Source organism: Myiozetetes cayanensis, unplaced genomic scaffold (genome assembly GCF_022539395.1).
Source record: "Myiozetetes cayanensis isolate MyiCay16 unplaced genomic scaffold, myiCay2020 scf10, whole genome shotgun sequence".
Lineage (NCBI taxonomy): Eukaryota > Metazoa > Chordata > Aves > Passeriformes > Tyrannidae > Myiozetetes > Myiozetetes cayanensis.
In genome coordinates, this window is record NW_026086605.1 from 33,229,430 (window position 1) to 33,250,384 (window position 20,955).

Sequence of the window (20,955 nt, forward strand, 5' to 3'; positions counted from 1 at the left end):
CAGGCCCTCCTGCAGGCAGGGGGGCAAACCTGCACCCCCAGCTTGTGCCTGAGGGTTGTGACGTGTGCGTGCCATGGGACCCACGCCCGAGTGGAGCAGGGAAATGAGGGCAGGAAGGAGATGACAGCAGATGGAATGATCTCCCAGCAGGATCGATATCCCAGTATGAATCATGGAATGGCTGGGGGTGGAGGAGATCTTAAAGCTCATCCTGTTCCACCCCCTGCCACGGGCAGGGAAACCTTCCACCAGCCCAGAGTGCTCCAAGCCATGTCCAACCTGGCCTTGGACACTTCCAGGGATCCAGGGGCAGCCACAGCTTCTCTGGGCAACCTGTGCCAGGGCCTCCCCACCCTCACAGGGAAGAACTCCTTCCCAATATCCCATCTAACTTCCCTCTGTCACTGGGAAGTCATTCACTCTTGTCCTAGCACTCTATCCTTTCCAAATAGTCCCTCTCCATCTTTCCTGCTGGCCCCTTCAGGCCCTAATTCGGTCCATCCCAAAGCTTCTCCAGGTTGAACAATCCCAGCTCTCCCAGCCTTTCCTCCCAGCAGAGCTGCTCCATCCTCTGATCCTCTTGGTGCCTCCTCTGGACTCTCTCCAGCAGCTCCACGTCCTTCCTATGCTGCTGAAGCAAAGTATTCTAGAAGTGATTTATCCCCTTTGTCTTTCCAGCTCTGGAAAAGCCACGGGATTTTTTCCCCCTCCCCCTTCCCAAACACTCCATGTCCTGTGCCCCAGGAACCCAGAGAGACGAGCCACGACCATGTTGTTGTGAGCAACACCTTTACAGGACACTTTACAGAGAGGGCAGCACTCAGCAGACATCTGTCACCACATTCCCGTGACAAATTCCCCACAGAGAGGGCTCTCCCTTGAGGAAATCCATCAGGGACCTCCTGTGAGGCAGGAAGGGCAGCAGAGTCAGCTGCTCCACCACTTTTCGCTGCTCTTACCCCAAGGCAGCACCTGGGCCCAAGGGGTGCACCCTCCAGGCCAGGGGGAGGGCACGGAGCGCTTGGCCATCTGAAATCCTGGTGTGGGATCCAGGAAACCCAGGGATCTTTCCCTTAGGAGCAGTGTAAGAACAAAGATAACCCTTGGTGTTGTTTTGTCGTAGCATTAACAGAGGTGATTGGGGTTCAGCTTGCTCCACCTCCAGCTCTCCCACACAGCACAGCACGGGGGTGGTGGCAGTGGAAGTCCCTTCTTTTTCCCTGAGTGAGTGGAATTTCAGGGAGCCAGCAGCAAGCAGAAGCTGCAAATAACAACAACAGGCTGGGATATCTACACCTTGGATTTACAAAAACCTCCTGTCATGGACAGCCAGAGCCCGGGGCCACCCTGCTGTGGCGCCAGGGCTGATCCAGGGAATGTGGGAGCTCCTCCCCGACCCCGCTACTGCTTGGGCGCCGTGAAATCCCACGCCGTCTCCTGGGCACACTTCCACATGGCCCTCATGAGCCGAGTGAAGCCCATGTCCTTGGGCTTCTCCAGGCCTCTCATCAGCCGCTGCTTCATGATGGCAACGAACTCCTTGTTGCTCAGCTCCCCGTTCCCTGCGAGGAGGAGGGAGAATCATCAGCAACCCAGCACCAACATCCCTAAAGTGATAATGGTAAAGGGCAGCACAGCTGTCGTCATTCCCTGGAGAGTCTGAAGTCACCTCTGGCTTCCACCTCCCAAAATACCCCTGAGAAAGGGTTCCCAAGGCACGGTGTGTAAATCCCAACCCTCTGGATGCTGCCCTGGAGGCAGAAAAGCAAATGCACCCCCAGGAAACTCTCTGCTTTAAGTGATTTAGGAAATTCCAGGAGTGCAGGGTAACGGCACAAATTTTCCTTGATGGAGTAGAAGGGAAGATTCATTAACCTAGTGAGGTTATTGAGAATATTGCCCTGGGCAGCAAAGTTCCAGCAACCTATCAAGGGGTGAGGGAAATTCCCTCCGGCGCTGCAGGTTTTTGATGTGTACATGGTAATGTCTGTAAACACTGATGGAGTGGAAACACCAAAATAATAAACAAAAGAGGTCTGTGCCTGCTTTTCCACTTGATTCCTTCCTAGAGGGACTCTTCTGGCAACCCAAGTCTTTCCCCTTAAAGCTTTGCTATCAAAATATTTAGCAGATTCTCCTCTGAGAGGATGTAAATGGGGAATATTTGGATATGTTTTGGCTCGCTCCAGCCTGATGATCTGGCTTGAAAATCGTATCAGAAAGTGGCACTGAGGCACAGAAGAAAATAAAACAAGAGATGTGACCTCAGAAAGGGCTGAAACCAAGAGGGACAAGAAGGAGTAAAATAATTAAATGTATTTTTTAAACGTTCACATTTATGCCCCACCACCACTGCCACTGAGAGCTGCCACATCCCAGTGACTGTGCTGGAGGAGCAGAGAGCCAGCAAGCGCTCTGGTTTTGGCTGGACAGCTTTGGGCAAACGCAGAATATCCTGCTTTCCAAGTTGGAATTGCTGCCATCATTCCCTGGTGGCAAAGACTGCAGTTAAGTCTCATTAAATCAACCCGAGAGTGCTTGAGTGTGGCAACAACCGCCCTCAGAGCGCTCGGGCCAGCAGAGCAACGAGCTGCCCAGCAGGGCACAGAGCTGCCATGAATTAATTAAGCTGGTATTTGTCCAGGATTTTGGAAATAAGACCCCCAGATGGGCTTGTTTCCAACACTGGAGCGCAGCAGCTCCTTTTGTGACACAAAGTAGAGTCCTGGGGAGGGGGGCGGAAAGAAGCTGAACCCACCAAACCCAGCGCTCAGCAGGTGGGTACCACTGGATGCCCTTCCCAAAAGGAGCATCACTACAGATCCCAAAGAGCAGCAGGGCATTTTTTCCCCCCTGTGTTTCTTCCCCTGGATGGCCTCTCTCCCAGCCCAGCTCCAAGCCCAGCTCACCGTCACAGTCGAAGAGCGCGAACACGACGTCGCACACGTGGTCTGACAGCTCCACCTTGGCCACCGTCCTGGCCACCTGCTGCATGGTCACTGCAACACAGGGGACAACACACAGGCCTCAAAAACAGCTCCCCCAAGCCCCCACCTTCCCCCTGCCTCGCTGCCTGGGTGTGGAGGGGCTGCTGACACCCGGGTGGGCAAAATAAATGTTAAACACCCCCCAAGATTAGATGGTTTTTTCCCCCCACACTTTTGATTATAAAATCAGAAGGAAGTGTCAGCACCACAGCAAGCTCCAGGCGGGAAACCTCCTGGCAGCTCCTTCTGACAGTGTTGCAAAGGTGATACTCTCTGAAGCAACTATTCCAGCAGGCTGGGAATAAGAAAAACTGGTTTTCCTGTTGCAACCCAAGGCCAAAAACTGCAGAACAAACTCCTCCACCCTCCCCCAGTGGGCAGACCAGGTTAACCTTGCCATAAAATACAGAGTTGTAAGGAATGACTTCCCTTTTCTCCCCAGACTGGTAGTTTTATTCCCACCTCTAGAAAAGAACAGTCCATGGAGCCATCAACCTGGCAGGGTTAGGCAGTGGATTTTGCTGGATAAATGTGGAAAAAAAAAGCCCTGACTAGGGCTGCTGTGAGTGTATTTAAATTGCTTCCCTGACCTGAGGAAACCCCATCTGGAGAGACTTTGTACAGTGACTGGGAGGAATGTTTAGCTGCAGAGCTCCCCTGCAGCCAGGGAAAAGAGGGAAGTACTGCATCACAAGACCAGCCTGAAACCCAAAAGAGCCTCTCCTTTCCTCCACCCTCCATCCCAGTCCCTCTGCAGAGCTCTTGGCCCTACAGGAATTTTGAAGAGTTATGCGTTGTGTGTCAGAAAGGAAAAAAATAGGCATCCAATCTATATTGTAACTGGATTAATTAGAAACTGCATCAAGTGTTCCTAACAGGACTTTTCTTTCATGAATGTGTAGATTACTGGTGCTTTCCACCCCATTTCTGCTCACCTGAGCGAGGTTTGGGGCTTTTGGGGAGGAATCCACAGCCACCATCGTGTCCCTTTCCTCTATAAAACCTTTTACTAAATAATGCAGGAGAAAACTGAATTTACACAGTAGCTGGATTAAAAAAAAAAATATAATCTCAAGTAGGCTCCTGCTGTTCCCATGTGTACATTCAGTTTCTAATGCCTCTGGATTTTACATATCCCTCTGTAAAAAGGTACCTTTCTCCTCCCCAATGGGGTGATGTTCATTCCCTAAATACAATCCTGGCTCCAGCCAGTGCTGTCACTCCCACCTGCCCCCCGTGCTGCTGGAGGATTATCTAAACTTATTTCCCAGCTTAATTTTTCCCCGAGAGAAAAAATACTACCTAATCCAAACCTCCCCTTTCAGTTTAAAACCATTATCTCTTATCTGAAGTACTTTAATTATAAGTCATGTTTTTCTGCTGAGATTTCACCCCACTCCCTCCATTTCTACCTACCTGATCCCTCCTCTCCTCTCATTTATTTTTCCTGGCTGCAGTTTTCCCAGCTGTAACTTGTCCTTACGGGTTCCTGCTTCCTCTTTGATTAATCCAGCTGCACAATTGTCAGCTCCATCACATGGCTCTTGCTTGATGCCCAAATTACTTCCCAGGGGTTGTGTGACTGTGCTGTGCTCAGCAAGGATTGTGTTGGTTTTTAAGGAATCACAAGGAAGGGGGAAAGTGGCTCTGCTTTCCGTTTTGACACACATGCTCCAGACCAGGAGGTAGCTCAGAGAGGCAAATAAAATTCAGGGAAACCTCCCCATGTAATTTCTTTTTACCATTTCACAAAATGAAAATAGGTGCTACCCGGGGAAAGATCTCCTAAAACAAAGCTTGTCCAGATTTGGGGCTCTGGGATGGTTGAATCCATCTCTCCATGGAAAGTCTCCTGCACTTCATACCAGCGAAAATGAGTTCCACATTTCTATTTTGAAAGGCTCCTAAAATTCCATGCACTGGTGTCTCCCACTGGTTCCTTTAATGAGCCATCTGAGTTATTTTATGCAAGTTTAGTGTCTGACACAGTTATCCTTTTTTTCCACTCCAGTTCCCAGAACCACACCGTGAGCAATTCCTCACCAAGAGAAGAACCTTGCCAGATTGCAAACTCCCCTTTTCCCCCCTCCATCTTAAGAATAATCCCACATTTGGCCAAAATAATGGCCAGCTGGGCTGCTGCCTTTGTTTGCCAAATGGCACTCGGGGTGACAGGAGCAGGGCTCCCTGCCCTGGGCCATTCCAGGATGGAAAGGCAGGACACACGTGTTTTGGGCTCCCACAAATCAGTCTCACATTGATACACACATCTCATTTCGAGGAGCCCAGTTGGAAATGTTGGATGAAAGTAGAACCAGCAAAAATCCACTGAACTTTTTTTCAAATCAATGTCTTTTTCTCCTCGAAATGTGAGGCTGCAGCTGGAGGAGAAACTGTTTTGACATCAAAGGGAGCACAACAGAAAGTCAGAGAGATCAGGGGAAAAAAGCAGAGCCCGACCCACTGTTTGTGTCACATCCACAGGCATAAATATGTAAAGAAAGGAGATTCCTTGGAGATATCCCAAATCTGACTGTAGGTGACCCAGCTGGACATGAGGATCTCCAGAGGCTCAGCCATCTCCCCTCGCTTAGGCCCATTCCTAGCAAAGTGCATCCATTCAGCCTTGCCCTGAAGCCCAAAGGAGTTATTCCATGGCTCTCCATCAGCAGGAGGGCTGCCTGGAAGGTCTGGTTGGATGCAGTGCCAAAAAAAAGTGCAATTCACACCCAGAGGGGAATAAGCTCTGAATTCAGCTCCTATCCTGCTGCCAGCTGTGAGCCCAGGCTGGGGAAGTTTTCTAAGGAATGCCTATGATTTAAGGGAATGACAGCCATTCTGTTTCTGGGGAAATGAAAGATGGGCTAACAAATAATCTGGGTGTTATTAAATGGGTCGTTAAAATACAGGTTTATGATGCTTTGTAAAAGAAGAAGAAGGAGTGACTTCAATTCAGCACAAAAAACAGCCTGTCAGGCTCTGGCTGTTTGGTACCATCCAGTTTGGTTTTTTTTTTCCTCTTAAATTTTAAACAGTCCTTCTAAAATTATAATAATGTTTGCTGCATTGTCAGCAGCAAATTCTGACACACACTATCCTCTTCCTCCTCCCCATCCGACCAGTACTTTTTTTACATTTGTTAGTTTTTAATAAGCAGCCTTGTGAAAGCTTGACTTTTAAGAGAGCACACTCCATTTATTGCTTATTTGGTTTAAATTTGGCCCCTCTTCTGCCTGAGGAAGGTTCCCTTACCCCACCAGACACTCCCACCTCCGTGGCTGCAGCTCCAGCACCAGCTCGTTAATGGCACGTCACTAAACAGCAATCACAATGATTTACCAACTGCACCCAGCCCTAAATTCTCCACAAACACACATTCCACAACAGGACAGCTGCTAATTTCCTGCAGACACCAAGTAAATTGGATTTGCTGGGCTGTGATCTCCTCATGGGATGCTGCAGAAAGGGCTCAGAGCAGCAGCAGCAGCACACCCAGACTTGGTATTTTTACTTTGAAATGAAAAAAAAAAAAAAATCCTATCAGCTTCTTTTAAGTCTTAAGGTAACTATGATACAAAACAAAGAGTACAGATGATTCCCACCACAAAAAAATTAAAGATGAGAAGAGCTGCTGACACACACAGGAAGAGATGTGACATGTTTGACTCCCTCTGTAATTCCACTGCCCAAAAACCTATTAATGCCTTCATATTCCCACAACAGCACCAGTTGGAATACCTTACTTCTGAAATGTTTAATTTTGCAGCTGCCTGAATACATCAGCTTTAACTTTCTAGTAAGACAAGAGTTTCCACTTAGCCTAAAAAACTTTTAATGAGTTTGACATCTTTTTTTTATAACCCCAGGCTGAGTGTTTTAAAAAAAAAAATAATCTAGAAGAGAAACCTGTGATAAATCCTGGCAGCAGAGAGCTGGACTTTGGTTTGAAATGTATGGTTTGGGGTGGTTTTTTTGCCTTTCTTTTTTCACATCAGTGTGTCAGATCTGAGAACACACCTGATCCAGACCAGCTGAGAAAAGGAAACACACAGTGAGAAGAAGGCTATGGATTGGGCTGATCAATAAACCACGTTATTACCAAGCTCCCCAGGAAACACCAGCTCTGAGGTTTAATCAGCTCACTCCTCTGGCCACACACACTAACTCTGGACAGACTTTAATGCTCAGTCTGGGAGCTCAGTGAGGCTCCAGTGCCACCCCCTCCTTCCCTCCAGCACACCTGGGAGCTCCAAAGGTGCTTGCCACTACTTGGATTTCTCATCAGAGATGCAGCATCTGGCCATACAGCCCTTATTTCTAGGCAAAGCCTCTGATTTTTGAGCAGAGCTGGAACAAATCCAGGGCTGAGCAGTTCCTGCCACCAGCCCCACTGCTGGATCGTGCCTCTCCCTGTGGATCAGGGATCTCCACACGAAGGAAGATGGCAAGAGTTTGGTTTGGTTTTTTTACAGTTTTTTCAAGTCCTTTGTAAAGGGAGAAATAAAGGTCGCTTCAGAAGGTGGGGATGAAGAAGAAACACTGGTGTCCCTGGGATCTGGAAGCACAGCCTGTGATACACTCACTAGGTCATCTTGCCTCTGCTCACATCAGAATGGTCCTGCTGTGTCCACCCAGGCTGCACATTTCAGCCTTTCTTCCTCTCTATCTAAAACTGGGGAAGTACAAAACCCGAAATCCTTCTTTATCCCGGGATGTAGCGAGTGAAACATCTCATTACAGGAAGGAATTGCAATTTGGGTACATTTTTAACCTGTCAGCTTGGGCTTGTTTGACACCTTCCCAGCTCCAAAGACATGGCACGAGTTGTGCTCCCTCAGGCTTTCAGCACCCCAGCGTCCCCCCCAAATTTTAATACCTTTATCCAGAGAAGCTCCAGCCATGTGGTAGAAGCTCAAAGCTGTGTCCACATCGTTTATGTTCTTCAGAAAAGTGAAGAAGTTCTCCACCTCCTCAAATGTCAGCCCCTAGGACAGAGAGAAGACACCCACATGGTGATGGGAACGGGAGATTACAGACACTACCTGGAAAGGACAGAGTGGCTCACTGGCATAAAGCTGAGGGACAGAGGAGAAGTGCACACTCCAAAAACGTTTATTTTTGGAAGCCTGCACACTTGCAATGACAAGGTGAAATAGTCCATGAGCTGTAAGGTCTCTCCCACGAGGTTCAGGGATCCCTGGGGGGCCCCAGGTCTTCCCCAGCAGGTGACTCTGCAGAGCACAGCAGGTACAGACGTTGCCCCGCTCGGCTTTGCTGCGGGGCTGGATCGTTGTCTGCTCTGCTCACCCGGGACAGCCTCATCCTGAGACCCCAGGAGAGGAGCTGCAGCTCTGGGACCCCCACCTGCTCACACTGCACCTGATTTTATCCACCTGTTTAGCACCAGCACAACCACAGCAGTGCTGGGACGAGGGCTGGAGCCTCCAACTCCCCCAGCACAGCCAAGGAAGGGGTAAATCATCAGCACAGTAACAACCACTCAGCCTTCCTCTTTGGGACAGATAAATCAGCTTGTCAAGAGGAATTGAGGTCCAGGCTCCTCCTATCCTGCCTGGCACAACAGACTGATAGAGCGAGATATTAAACATCCCAACTGCATTACAGGGCACAGCTTCCATGGTCTGGATGAGGGAGCACACGCTCAGCAGGCACTGTCAAATATAAACCTACATGATCTGCTGTAACCCTGCTCAAACAACTCCTCACCAGGGAAGAAGCCACCAGTCATCTTTGGGAAGAAAAAAAGCACATTTTTAAAGGGCTTCTCCCACTGACATCTGCAGATTGTTCCTATCTTTGCTGTAAAACCGAGCGTGTGGCAACGCACCGATGATCTGCGTGAGTGCCGACACACGAACAGCAGGCTGTGTCAGCCCTGGCTTCAGGGAGCCAGGCCAGAAAGGATGAGATGGCAAAATGGGATAGCACCCGTGGACAAGAGAGCTGGAAAAATCCCTGGTGGCTCTGCAGGGAGCTTTCCTTGAACGTGTACCTGCCCCGCTTCCTGAGATGTTCAGCAGAATTAAATTAAACACTGTCCTAAGCAAAAAACCAAAAAAAACAAAAACCCAAGAAATCAAGTGCTTCTGCAGGAAGCACTGCAAAGATGCCTCTGTTTGGTACAAGAGAAAATATCTTTGCAATTGCCAGGATGCCTCCCTGCTATGCTTTTCCTGGTTGACATGCTCCTGGCCTGGGAGGATGTCTTTAAGGACAGACACTGAATTTCTGTAGCAACAATGCCAGCAGTATTGTGAAATTTAATATTTTATTGAGGAATCCTGTAGCTGAGACAGGCATCAGCATTAACACTGTCCCAGCTACTAAAACACAAATAAAATCAGAGACTGGGACAACCTCAGGCTTGTACCAGCAAGTCAACAGATGACAGATTACCTCCCTCAAGGCCTTTGTAGCTCCAGCTGTTGATTCATAAGCCTGAATCCTTCCATCATTCAAGTAACACTCACACAACATAAGCAGGCAGGCTCCAGGAGCAAACACCTGCTTATAGCACGACAGCTCAAAGACCTCCTTCAAAAATGAGGGCTTTTTTTCCCTGGGAGTCCAGGGAGAATTACACCTCACTGCCACCCCCTGCCACCTCCACAGGAAAATACCTGAGCCAGCCCCCAAGGCACACACAGACAGTGACATGAATCATGAGTTTCTGAAGAGTTCCTGAAGAGCCAGCTTGCTTTCCCAGTGGTTAGGGAGACATAAATATACCAAATACTTTGCTTGTAAATATGACTGGACTCGGGTCCTTCTCACTGGGAGAAAAGCAGCCGTGTAAGTATAACTTGAGGAGGACAATCACAAGCAAGTTTACACAAAGCAGCTCTGCTGAATATGCAAAGTTCACATATCCAGGGTAAGATGGGATTTTTTCCTCGAGAAAAATAAAAATAAAAAGGAGATTATCGGTTAATACAAGAAAACACTCCCAAAAGCAGGAATGTAGAGTAACAATGCTGGAAAACAGCTAAGGATTAGATTAAACCCAGAGCTTGATGGTTTTGGAGGCTGCCAGGATTGCCTTGTGCAGGAAAGGAAGAGGACATCAGACAATCAGACAAGGAAGAGGATGTTTGGCAGATTCCATAAGAAAGCTTTCACAAGATAACTGCATTTTCAAGGGAAAGCTTGCTGGGTGGCTTTGGTAGAGTTACTGGGAGTTTCATCCTCACCAGGGTAAGGAATCGTGAACTTTCCAACAATTCCACCCCTTGTCTTGTCCTATTCCCCATTTTCCTCTCCTTGAAAGTCCTTGGAATAAAAAGAAGATAAAGACTTGCTCTGAATCTGGTTGTCTGCAAATAGAAACACAGTCTAGCTGATCTGGGGATGAGGAATAAGGTAAAAACAAAAAAGTTCTTCCTCTGGCACAGATGTCAGGGGCTCGGCTTACACATGAAAGGAAGAAAACATCTGCTGTAAGAAGCCTTCCAAAATAAATCCCTCTGCCTATTTTCTCATTCATCCAGCTACTGTTCAATAATATCTGTACACACACACACACACACAAATTAAAAACCAAAAATCACAGCAAAAGAACTGATTATTTGCAAATATCAGAGCTGATAATTTCTGTTAGACACATGCTGCACTGAAGTATTTTTTTCCTGGAAAAATCAAATCATTCCTGTTAATGTAGGAGTCCTATTAAGGCACCAATAGGGGACAAAAAAGGAGAAGACCTTGGTCAAAACTTGTGTGTTATAACACACTTGGCATCTATCTAAACCACTTAAGAAATAAACTCCAGTTCTGATGTCAGGAGGAAGCAGCTCTAAAACAGCCAGCCTGGCCCAACAGGCAGCCAAAGACTTTCCATCCATTCTCATTTTGAAGAATTGCTTGTTTATAACCCAGTTAATAAAAGAACATTCCAGTTTTATAGGAGCAGATGTAAAATTCTAATGCTCAAAGTAATTCCTCAGCCCCATACTTGCCTTACCTGATAAAGCACGTCCTTGTGCTGTGGATGTCTTATTCCAAGGTCTCACACTGAATTAATGAGTGCAGGGTCTGCAAACTTATCCCTCTCTAAACTGTGAGTGCCTCAAAATAATTTTTCACAGAAATTAATAACTAAATAATAACCCCTCCCGGTCGCAGCAGCTAATTAATCCAAGGTCGAGCCAGGAACCAGGAGCAATGTTTGTTCTGGCTCCAGAGCCAGGGTAAATTTGCTCAGCAAATTTAATTTTTCAAATTACAGCCTCCATTTCCATAGGAACGAGCTTGCACTGCCCACTGCCTTCCCATCTCCTCCCTCTCCCTGCCAGGGCGTCTCCCCGATGCTTTCCCTAAGGAGACGGAAACAGCTGCCCCCCCACACCTCAACCTCCCCAATTTTCTGTGAATGCCACCGACCTCTCCGTCCTGGAAGTGTTTCTTGAGCTGTTTGAGCATGACAGTGAGCTTCTTGGACTGCACCCCGCTGTAGGCCAGCAGCATGCTCCCGAACTGCCGCTCCGTGATCCGCCCCTCCACCGGGTCGTGCCGCTCAAACTGCAACCCAAGCGACAGAGAAGTCGGATAAATCCACGTTCTCCCCGCGTGCCACTCCCGGGAAAACTCCTGGGAGAAGCCTTTGCGTCTCGCCCTCCTTAGTTTTACCTGGCAGGGCTGAGCTAATGTGCCAGTGAGGGCTTCAAAAGCAGCAGGTGCAGGAGGCGGTTCCACAGCTGCTGTCAATAAACCAAAGCCAAGTCTTTGCATAAACTGAGTCTCACTTTTAGCTCTTCTCTGCTCCAAGCCCTGGGTCAGTGTCCCAGCGAGGGAATGTCTCCAGACTTCACCTTCCCCAAGTTCTCCTCGCCCTCAGCTCCTCCCAGCTCCCCCTGACCCTTCCAAAGCCGGCTGTGTTTTCCCTGCAGGAGGTTTTCTCCATTAATCCATCTCTCCTGCAGTACTTTATCTCCTGGCTTTCACAGGGGAGGAGGGAAGAGCAATTCCCCACCTTGGGAAGGTGCTGGTTTGGAACATCAGGTCTCTGCTCACTGAATAATGCAGATTTCCTCCTCTTCCTTTTCCCCACCTCTTTGTGACTCTACAAACACGTAAGACTTCACCTGGTTTAACAGATCTCACCACTTAGGATCCCTTGTTTGGTATAAATTATATCCCTTCAAACTTATCAGAAAACATACATTGGACACTCCAGCTGATCACAAGCCAGAAGATGACATTTAACAACAAATTTAATCTTTAAACTTGTAAAGAACAACGTGGTACCAGTTACTCGACACTCTGCTGCCCGGTGAGTTCACCATTCCTGCCTCAGCTGCTCTTCTGTGCTAGTAACGTTTTAATTATTAGCATATCAGCCAGATTTTGGCTGCTTTTCTCCATGGAACACCAGGGCAGGAGGGGTTTGGATGGTTGGTTTGGTTCTCCCCAGCGGAGAAATTCTGCTCCTTGGCACCTTGTGCTCTCACCTGAGTGGCCCACGCAGGATTTGGGGAGAAGATTGTGGTTTTTACTGCCACGTGACACGGGATTTGGGGATTACTGAGGCTGCAAGACATGGGCCTCTTCCATTGTCGTGTGCAGGGGAAAGGAGGGGGAAAAATAATTTGGAAGAGAAGTATGTTCTTCATTAAAAAGCAAAAATAGTTTCTGCCATGCTTGAAGAATGCAAACAAGTTTTACAACACCCCAGGGACGCTGCCAGTACTGGTTCAAAAGCAGCACCAACTCTTTCTTCTTCTGTAATGTTCCTGATTTCATCCCCAAAGACAGAAACCAGCATTTTTCTACCACCAGCCTTCAAATATCCCAAGTTTTTTTAGCGGAGCTTTAGGCAGCATCTTTTATTAAAGGCTAAGAACCCGGTGCAAATATCTCAAATCAACCCCATAAGTGGTGAATATGCTCAGAAAATCTTAAATCAGCCCATCAGTCTTATTGCACAGTTAGGAGATAATGTTAAAGGACAAAATAAAGATAAATGAAATCCAAGATGAAAACTGGAATGACTTATTTATACAAACTCTCTGGAACCCAAATCATCCTGATTCCCTGGGAATAAATCAACTCACCTCCCTCCCTGTGAGCTCCAAAACTGGTTCTGACTTTTAATTTCTGCAGGTGTCTGACAGGTACAGTGATGAGTCCATACAATTATTCACAAGAAAAAAAAAAAAAAAAAACCACAAACACAAACACCTGAAAACTGTGGAATTAATGCTGCCTACTCTGGGTTTATCTCACTTTAAAATCAGCATCTCTAACATTAAACCAAAACACTCAAGATGCCCAAGAGTGGCGCTCATTGCAAAGGTCAGTCCAGAAAGGGGCTGGCAGAGAGAGCTGCTCAACATCCAGCTCCCAAATTCCAACACAGCCACCACTGAACTGAGAAAAAACAGCAAAATCACGGCAATGGATACAGAAAGTGCAAAACTTGCCTCCCAGCTGGTGTCAGATGCATTTAAATTCATTACAGGAGGGATGAACGGGGCACGTAGTTTAAAGATGATGTAGGCAAATTTCAGGCAGACAATTCTGCTTATTTTTTGCTGGTATGGCAGCAGTTGTGTTTATTCCTAAAGCAACTGGGCTTCAAAGGATTTGTGGGTGGAAATCCCTTGATTTCTGCTGCAAAATAACAACCCCAGCTATCCCTGACACCCCTTTTCCCATCTCCCTGCCTCCCAGAGGCACATCTGCACTCCCCTGCCTTCTGCAAAGTCTTCTGGACAACCCACTTGGAAATGAAGGAGAGTACAAAGCCTACTGTAATTTTAATTTCAGTACTTAATACACAGCCTACAAACAACTGTCAAGTGTTAAAACCCCCCAGGTATTTGAAAAGGCAGGAAAAGGAGTGCCCTTTCCCAGGTTATCACAATCCTTTGCCTCCGTGTGTGGGATGATCCTGGACAGGTTATTTTCCTAGTTACTCAGGGGGAAAAACAACCCCAAACCCTACGAGGATGGGATGCATCCAAGGGCAGAGCACACTGGGATTTATTCCAGGCATGCAAATGCTCTGACAGCCTTTCTGCCTTTCCTGTGTCCTGAAGAAAAGGAAAAGCAGGGCCAAAGCAGTTGCTCATCTGGCATGGCACCAGCCAGAGCGGGATGGAGCAGCTCCCACACAGGATACCCCCCCATCAGAATAAAAGGAGGGGATGGGGGATCCTACCCCTTTTTCAAACTGCAGCCCCCGAATCTCCACACACAAGACAGAGGGCCGGGGAGTCCAACACCTCGGGAGCAGCTTCCACCCGCAGCCACTTGGTGCCAGCAGTGGATTCTGCATCCACACCCCAACCTGGATAATGAAATAACAACCCTGCCAGGGTCCTTCCTGCAGGCCAGGACACCTGAGATGCTGAAGGGATTAGCTTAAAATACAAAAGGCGGTATTTTGAAATTCATTAAAAGCCGATGTGAAGTGAAAAGAAATCCAAGGGGTTTGTGGAACATGCAGTTTGTCAGGAACTGTGCTGACAGGACACAGGGAATGGCTTCCCACTGCCAGAGAGCAGGGTTAGATGGGATACTGGGAAGAAATTCTTCCCTGTGAGGGTGGGGAGGCCCTGGCACAGGTTGCCCAGAGAAGCTGTGGCTGCCCCTGGATCCCTGGAAGTGTCCAAGGCCAGGTTGGACAGGGCTTGGAGCACCCTGGGCTGGTGGAAGGTGACCCTGCCCATGGCAGGGGTGGCACTGGACGACCTTTTAGCTCCCTTCCAATCCAAACCATTCTATGGGAAGGGAAGAAGGCAGGAGAATTGGGTCTCACTCAGCTTCACTAGCCCAATCCCAGCAGGCAGTCCTGACACACATCAGGGTACTTTCTGATTTCTGTTTATTTAAAAGACTGCTTGTGATCTGAAACATGTGCTAAATACTTCCAAACTCCCCAAATCTGACAGGATGAGCATCTTCATCCTCCCCTAGAAGCTGAAATGCAGGTAAAGCTTCCTTCTAGCTCAGCTTCCTGTCTGAAAAAATAACCCCACTCTCCTTTCTGTGCCAAGGAAAAGCTCCCTCACATGAGCAGAGCAGAAGGCAAATAAGCAGTTGTCTCTGCTTCCACATCCCCTCAGTTGCTCAACTTTATAGAAAGGCCACACAAGGATCCACCATAAAACAACAGATCCATCATCCTTCTTCCTTTCTTCACTATTTCCCCACCACCACCCCAACTAACTCAATCCACCTTCCCCTGCAGGAAATCAAATCCCAGCCTCTGGGAAGCATCCACCTGAAACAATTCAGACACATTACTTGACTGAAGGAAATAAAAAAGGCCTGCTGGAAGTTCTTAAGTGCAGACATTGGTCCTCTTTTGTCTCTCCTTCTGCCACCACCAGCTGTGTGGCTGAGACACAGAAAGAAAATGTAAGATGAAGTGGTTTCAACTTGCTCCAGGACATCCCTCCTTCAAAAAAAAAAAAACACCAAAACAAAGGTCAAGATTAGGCACCAGACACTTCTCAGGGGAAGGTTTCTCTTTCCACCTGACTCTCCTTCCTCCTCAATAAATTTGTCATAACCACTAGCACTCATAGGGGAAAAAATAACCATCAGGCCCTTCCACCTGGCACAGGAGCAAAAGGAGTTGGGGTTCAACCAAAGCCAGCAAGAGCCTCAAACCCCATCAGTGCAAGAGGGAAACACCCAGATAAAACACGACCCAGCATGATGAAATCACAGCCCAGACTTTTCCTAAGGCAAAGCCAAAAGGATATAGCTCCTACCCTCTCCAAACATTCATATTAGCTAAATATCTAGCTGTATTTTAGAGGCTCTTAAATCTCCAGGAAGGCTTCTCCTAAAAGCCAATCAAACAAATGATGTATTCCCTAAAATCTCAAAGCAAGGATCTCAAAAGAAAATAAAATATGTGGGCCACGTTTCCAATTGAGATAGTGAAGAAAAATAAATCTACAAGGACTTTCAGATGGAGGGAAAAGTGTCGAGAGAGGATTTTTGAGCTTATTTCTTCTGGTTAAACAAACATCCCCAGCAGAAATATTGCAAATACTAATTCTGTCTGGTTTAGGGGGAGTGGGAAAAGGTGACCTGTTCTGAGAGATGGCTGTGTGCATAACAAGGAATTAAAGGGGTCTGGGAAATAATGATTGGTAGGGTAATATTCAGATTCACAGTATATATATGACCCTTTAAAGTGGTATTTGCTCAAAGCTTTATTTGACAGGCCATAATACATTATTTATCTGCAAACTACTGCAGCACTGGCTCTGTTTACTGTTCTGGAGCAGCAGGCTGCCAGGATCTCTTGTCAAGTTGCATATACAACTATGACAGGAAGGGAAAAAAAGGGGAAAACACCATACATCTTCCTAAATCCCAGCGACCTCCTCGGTCCAAAAAAAATTTAATGGATTTGTGAGTAAATGGAAGCGTTTGTCCAGGCACCAAACTACTGCCAGAAAGAAGAGAGGCAAAAGTTCCTAAAGGCTTTTTATTTGGGAAGATCAATGATCTAAAATACTAATTTATGTTGTGTTTTTTTTTTTTTAATAATTATGCTAAAAGGTTTCTGAGGACAAGCACTGGGCTTTGCAAGGTAAAGCTCAGCCTGCAAAAGAGCCACCAGATGGGACCCACAAACTGCATTATTTGGTGAAAGCCACTCAAGGAAAACAGCTCTAAAGATGATCAGAGCGGGATGTAACAGTGGGAGAAGTGAAAATGGGAAGGATGCAGAGGAGGAGATGCCAAACCCAGGCTGGAACAGGCTGCTCTGGGCACTGCCCTGCAACGCTGGGCACAGCAAAGCCCAAGCAGTCGGTCCAGCACTGGATAAACCACACAGAGGAGCAAACCACGACCTCCCCACCCCTGAAGGCTCTGAAGGCTGGGACAGGCTGGGAAGCTCCCTGCCTGCAGCAGCTCCTGCCCTGTGCTGCACCGAGCTGGAAAGGTGCCCACTGCTGACAGCACTCCCTGCTCCAAGGGGACAGGCAGAGCCAGCCCCTCCAGGTCCTCGGCTGGGGAAACCACCTCCCAGCTTCATGAAACCAGGCAGAGCACCGGAATTATTTAATTGCCCATTCACTCCCTCCCCTGCCTCATGCCCTGGACTCAAGTGTGGGGTTGTACAGCTGGATCAGGTCAGGAAAAACGCTCCCAGCAGCAGCTGGCTTCTCTCTATCTTAAAAAATAATAAAGAAATGAAAGAAAAGGGAGCTATTTTCACACGAGGAAAAAAAAAATCCAATCTTCCAAATGCTTTCCCTGTTCACACTTTCCCCCTCTGCTTAAGTGAATATGTAGCAGGCAGGTTAAAAATGTCCATCTGTCAGTGGCAGTGCAGTCCCAGCAGGCCAGATGTTGGATAGCTGCTTTGGAGATTGCATTGACCTTGGCAAGGCACTGCTGCCTGCGAGGGGGAAAAAATTCATTCCCATCACCAGCCACTTGTCCTGCTTTAATGAGCAATTAAAGAAAGGGTTATGTAAAGATGGTCGGACCTGAACTTCATCCTCATGAATCAAAATCACTTCCTGCCAGCTCTGAAGACGTCGGTGTCCTGAAATTCTGTGCAGCCAGGGAATGAGAGGATGGAAACCTAAAGAAAAGGAATCAGTCACACTAAGGGAAAAGGACACATCTGGGAAATTAAAGGGAAGCGCTCGCCTGATTGCTGGGATGGAGAGGGGGAAGAGATGAGCAACCTCCTCCCACGGCTGCTCTCCAGGCCTGGCTCTGTTCCTGCCACTCCTGCCCTTGACAATGCTCCCGCTACAAGGAACGGAGCAGCTTTTCCATCCTACACACGCTTGCTGAATGAGAGGAGAGGAAAGTTCAGGAGCAGAACAAGTCCCTGACCTTCCCCTGCAGGGAAATCCACGGGACAGCAGAGCCGCAAGTACCCGAGTCGAGCCATTACTCTGGAAAACACAAATACAGGTCTCCAAGGAACCGCTGTACACAATTTTATTAAGAACTACAGCTCTCCTACGGCCTGTCTCTGCTTGACCTTGGTGCTCAATCCCCCAAGAAGAGTAAGTTTGCAGGAGTTTAATTCAGCCTAGCAGGGAAAAGGGAGTGCCTGCGTCCTGCTCCAACGTCCTTGACGTGTCAGGAGAGGTAAAGCCAGGGGCTGAAGCACAGCCAGCAACATGTGGAGGTGCAGGACAAGCCCTGAGTCTGGAGCTTGAAAAGGGAGAAAAGAGCAAGAGGACTGGAGTGTTTGTTCATCCAGCATAAGGATGAGGCCAAACTCAAATACCTGCTGGAAGAACATGTTCACACAGACACCCCCGACCTCTTCCCCAACAACTTCTGGCACTACCTGGCTCTTGGTTAACGTGGCTGTGCACACAAGAACAAGAGCTAAATAGCTCACCCCTTCTACTTTATGGACTCAGCAGTGCAAACCTCCACGCACACTGGTGGCAACGTAATTAATCCAAACACCACTCCTGGCATTCTGTTTGCAGGGGTCCCACAGAAGGCTGCGCTGCCTGCAGGAGCGCCGGGCTCAGCTGCACTGCGGGAGCTCAGCAGTGGATTTACACACCCTTCATAAACCAGAGGAGCCTGTTGTTACAGAGCAAAACCTTCTACTGCTACTAATGATGCAATAAATAGAAATTCCAATAAAATCCTCCACGGCTTCCCCTGCAGAGCCACTGCATCAACCACACTGAAGGTACCCAGTTCAAATGCAAGCAAAAGCAGCAGCAGGGGTTTTCTCAGCAGACACTGTGGTGGTTGCCCATGAAGCATCCATCCCAAAAAAGAGCAGGGCACAGTTGCTCCAGCTGTGCTCACAAGCAGCTGCACATGCACCACCCCAGCCTCACTGGCACACTCCTGGACCACTGACTGTTTTGGTGATCAGTGACAGGACCTGAAGGAATGGCTGGAGCAGTGCCAGGGAGGGTTGGGTGGGATCTCAGGGAAAGGGTCTTCCCCCCAGAGGGTGGCTGGGCACAGCCCCAAGGCTGCCAGAGCTCAAGGAGTGTTTGGACAATGCTCTCAGGGCCAGGGTGGGATTGTTGGGGTGTCCTGGGCAGGGCGAGGGGTTGGACTGGATGATCCTTGGGGGTCCCTTTCAGCTCAGAACGTTCTGTGATTTCACGGCTGACATGCAGATGGTCTTACGATCCCCCCAAACCACCCCACAGCTGGTACCTGACTCTTCCTCCCCCTTTCAGAGTGAGGCACTGGGAGGGTTTGATTTCTCTGGTGCAGATGATTGTCCCACTTTGAAGGGGGAGGAGTTAGTCAGGAACAGTGTTTATGGCATCTTCCAACTGAGGCACCAAGCACAGCTTCCAGTAACTCATCCATGGTGGTGAACACCCCACCTGCCACCATTCCCCCTCTGCTTAACAGAAAAAGGGACAGAAATTCAACCTATCTGGGATCTAAACTAAACTTTCCCTGGTGCACACTTAAGCATTTCATTGCCTGCTCTGCTGTTCCTGATTGATGAAAATGACTTGCCTCAGACTCCTTCACAGTGACTCCTCATGTTTACTGAGACAGTTATATCTCCCTTCTGTCTTTCCTTTAAGCTGCACATGCCATGGCCTCATAACTTATCCCTATCTTCAATTTTTTTTTTTTTTCCATACTGATGTCCCACTCTGAATTCCTCCCAAGTCTTTGGTTGACATTGGACAAAAACTGAATGCCAGCTTCTCCCCGAGCCCCTGAGACAGCGCGGTCAACCTGAAAGCTTCGTGTGACACTTTGCACTCACATGCCAAGACAAAAGCAGGCTGCCAGCTCTGAATGCCACCAAAAACATGACAAGCTGTCCAAATCGTTTCAACTGCCTGCCTAGAAATTCCCAGCTTCCACATGGAAATGCTGGGTTGCGACTCCTTAACTGCAGAGTTTGCCGATGCGAAACTTCTCGTGGTGGTCAGATGATCCCATTTTTAACTGGAGATGCCCACGAAATTCTGTCACCTACAACACTTTCGTGGCTGTCTATCACAAAGGCAGGGACATCAGCCTCATTTCTATTCCCTAGAACTTCCAAACCATGAAATGCAGAAGAAGGAGGCCATAGGTCTGCAGGGTCTCCTGGTAACTCCCCTCTCCTTGGCACTAAGCCCCCATCATCGTTGCTCCCACGGTGGCCAGGCCAGGGGTAATGCTGACAGTGAGGGGATCAGCAGGTAAAGGACAACTCTGAGAGACAACTCAGCAAACCATGACTGTCACAGCAGTGACTTAAAATGAAATAAAAATACCTTGTGTAAGTTTGATAGCAACTTGGCCTCCAAATAGTCTGAGTTTTGGGCCCTTCCTTACAAAGCTCAGCCAAGCCGACCCTGCCAGACTTCATTTTTCAGGCCACTCAAAACAATTCACTTAAGTTACTCTTGTCTTTCACCTAAATCATTGCAGCAGATACAAAGATATGTGACTCACTGCTGCAAACTTTGTTGCCTGTGTTAAAAACAAGGCAGACCCCTCCCCCAAAATAAAATCCTGACTAAACTGGTAACAACACAGCAGCTTTTAACACCTGGTATAGGTTTACTCAGATACCAAGCCCTGGGACTTGGAAGAGAAAGGCACTTACAGACTCAAAATAAACCTTAAAACCAGACTGCAAAGCACCAGAAAAGCCTTCTGAAACCAGAATATTTGTTAAGACAGGGCTGAGATCCAAAGGGATTCAGGACTTTCTAAGGAGGTGCGTGCAGATGGAAGAGCATCCATCGCCCCCCTTCTTCATAAAGACCAAACCAGGCAGCAACTGTACCGGCATTAGCCACAGAAACAGGAACTTCCAGGATAAAAAAGCTCCTCCCACACCACCTGTCACAGAACAGACACAGGAAATGAGGGGTTTTCCAGATGACAGGAATGCTGTTGCTGCACCTTTGCCATATTCTCAGAGAATCCCATTTTGCTTTGCTTGGAAGACTTTTCTGGTGATTCAATCAGTGCTATCAGCAGGCTTTGGGTTGCCTGGCAGGGCTGAGAGATG

General features: G+C 48.0%; 1 protein-coding gene across 2 annotated transcripts in view; it reads right to left on the reverse strand.

Annotated features, from left to right (window-relative positions):
* Positions 1-772: 772 nt before the first annotated feature.
* The window catches only part of MICU1 (mitochondrial calcium uptake 1), an 82,441-nt gene continuing 62,258 nt past the window's right edge, over positions 773-20,955 (reverse strand). For both annotated transcript variants that reach the window (XM_050339685.1, XM_050339676.1), the window contains 4 exons: positions 11,388-11,525; positions 7,864-7,972; positions 2,910-2,999; positions 773-1,562 (listed from right to left, as the gene is read on the reverse strand). In XM_050339685.1, coding sequence (XP_050195642.1) covers positions 1,402-1,562; positions 2,910-2,999; positions 7,864-7,972; positions 11,388-11,525 — 498 coding nt within the window. In that variant the 3' untranslated portion in view covers positions 773-1,401. The remainder of the gene's footprint in view (positions 1,563-2,909; positions 3,000-7,863; positions 7,973-11,387; positions 11,526-20,955) is intronic.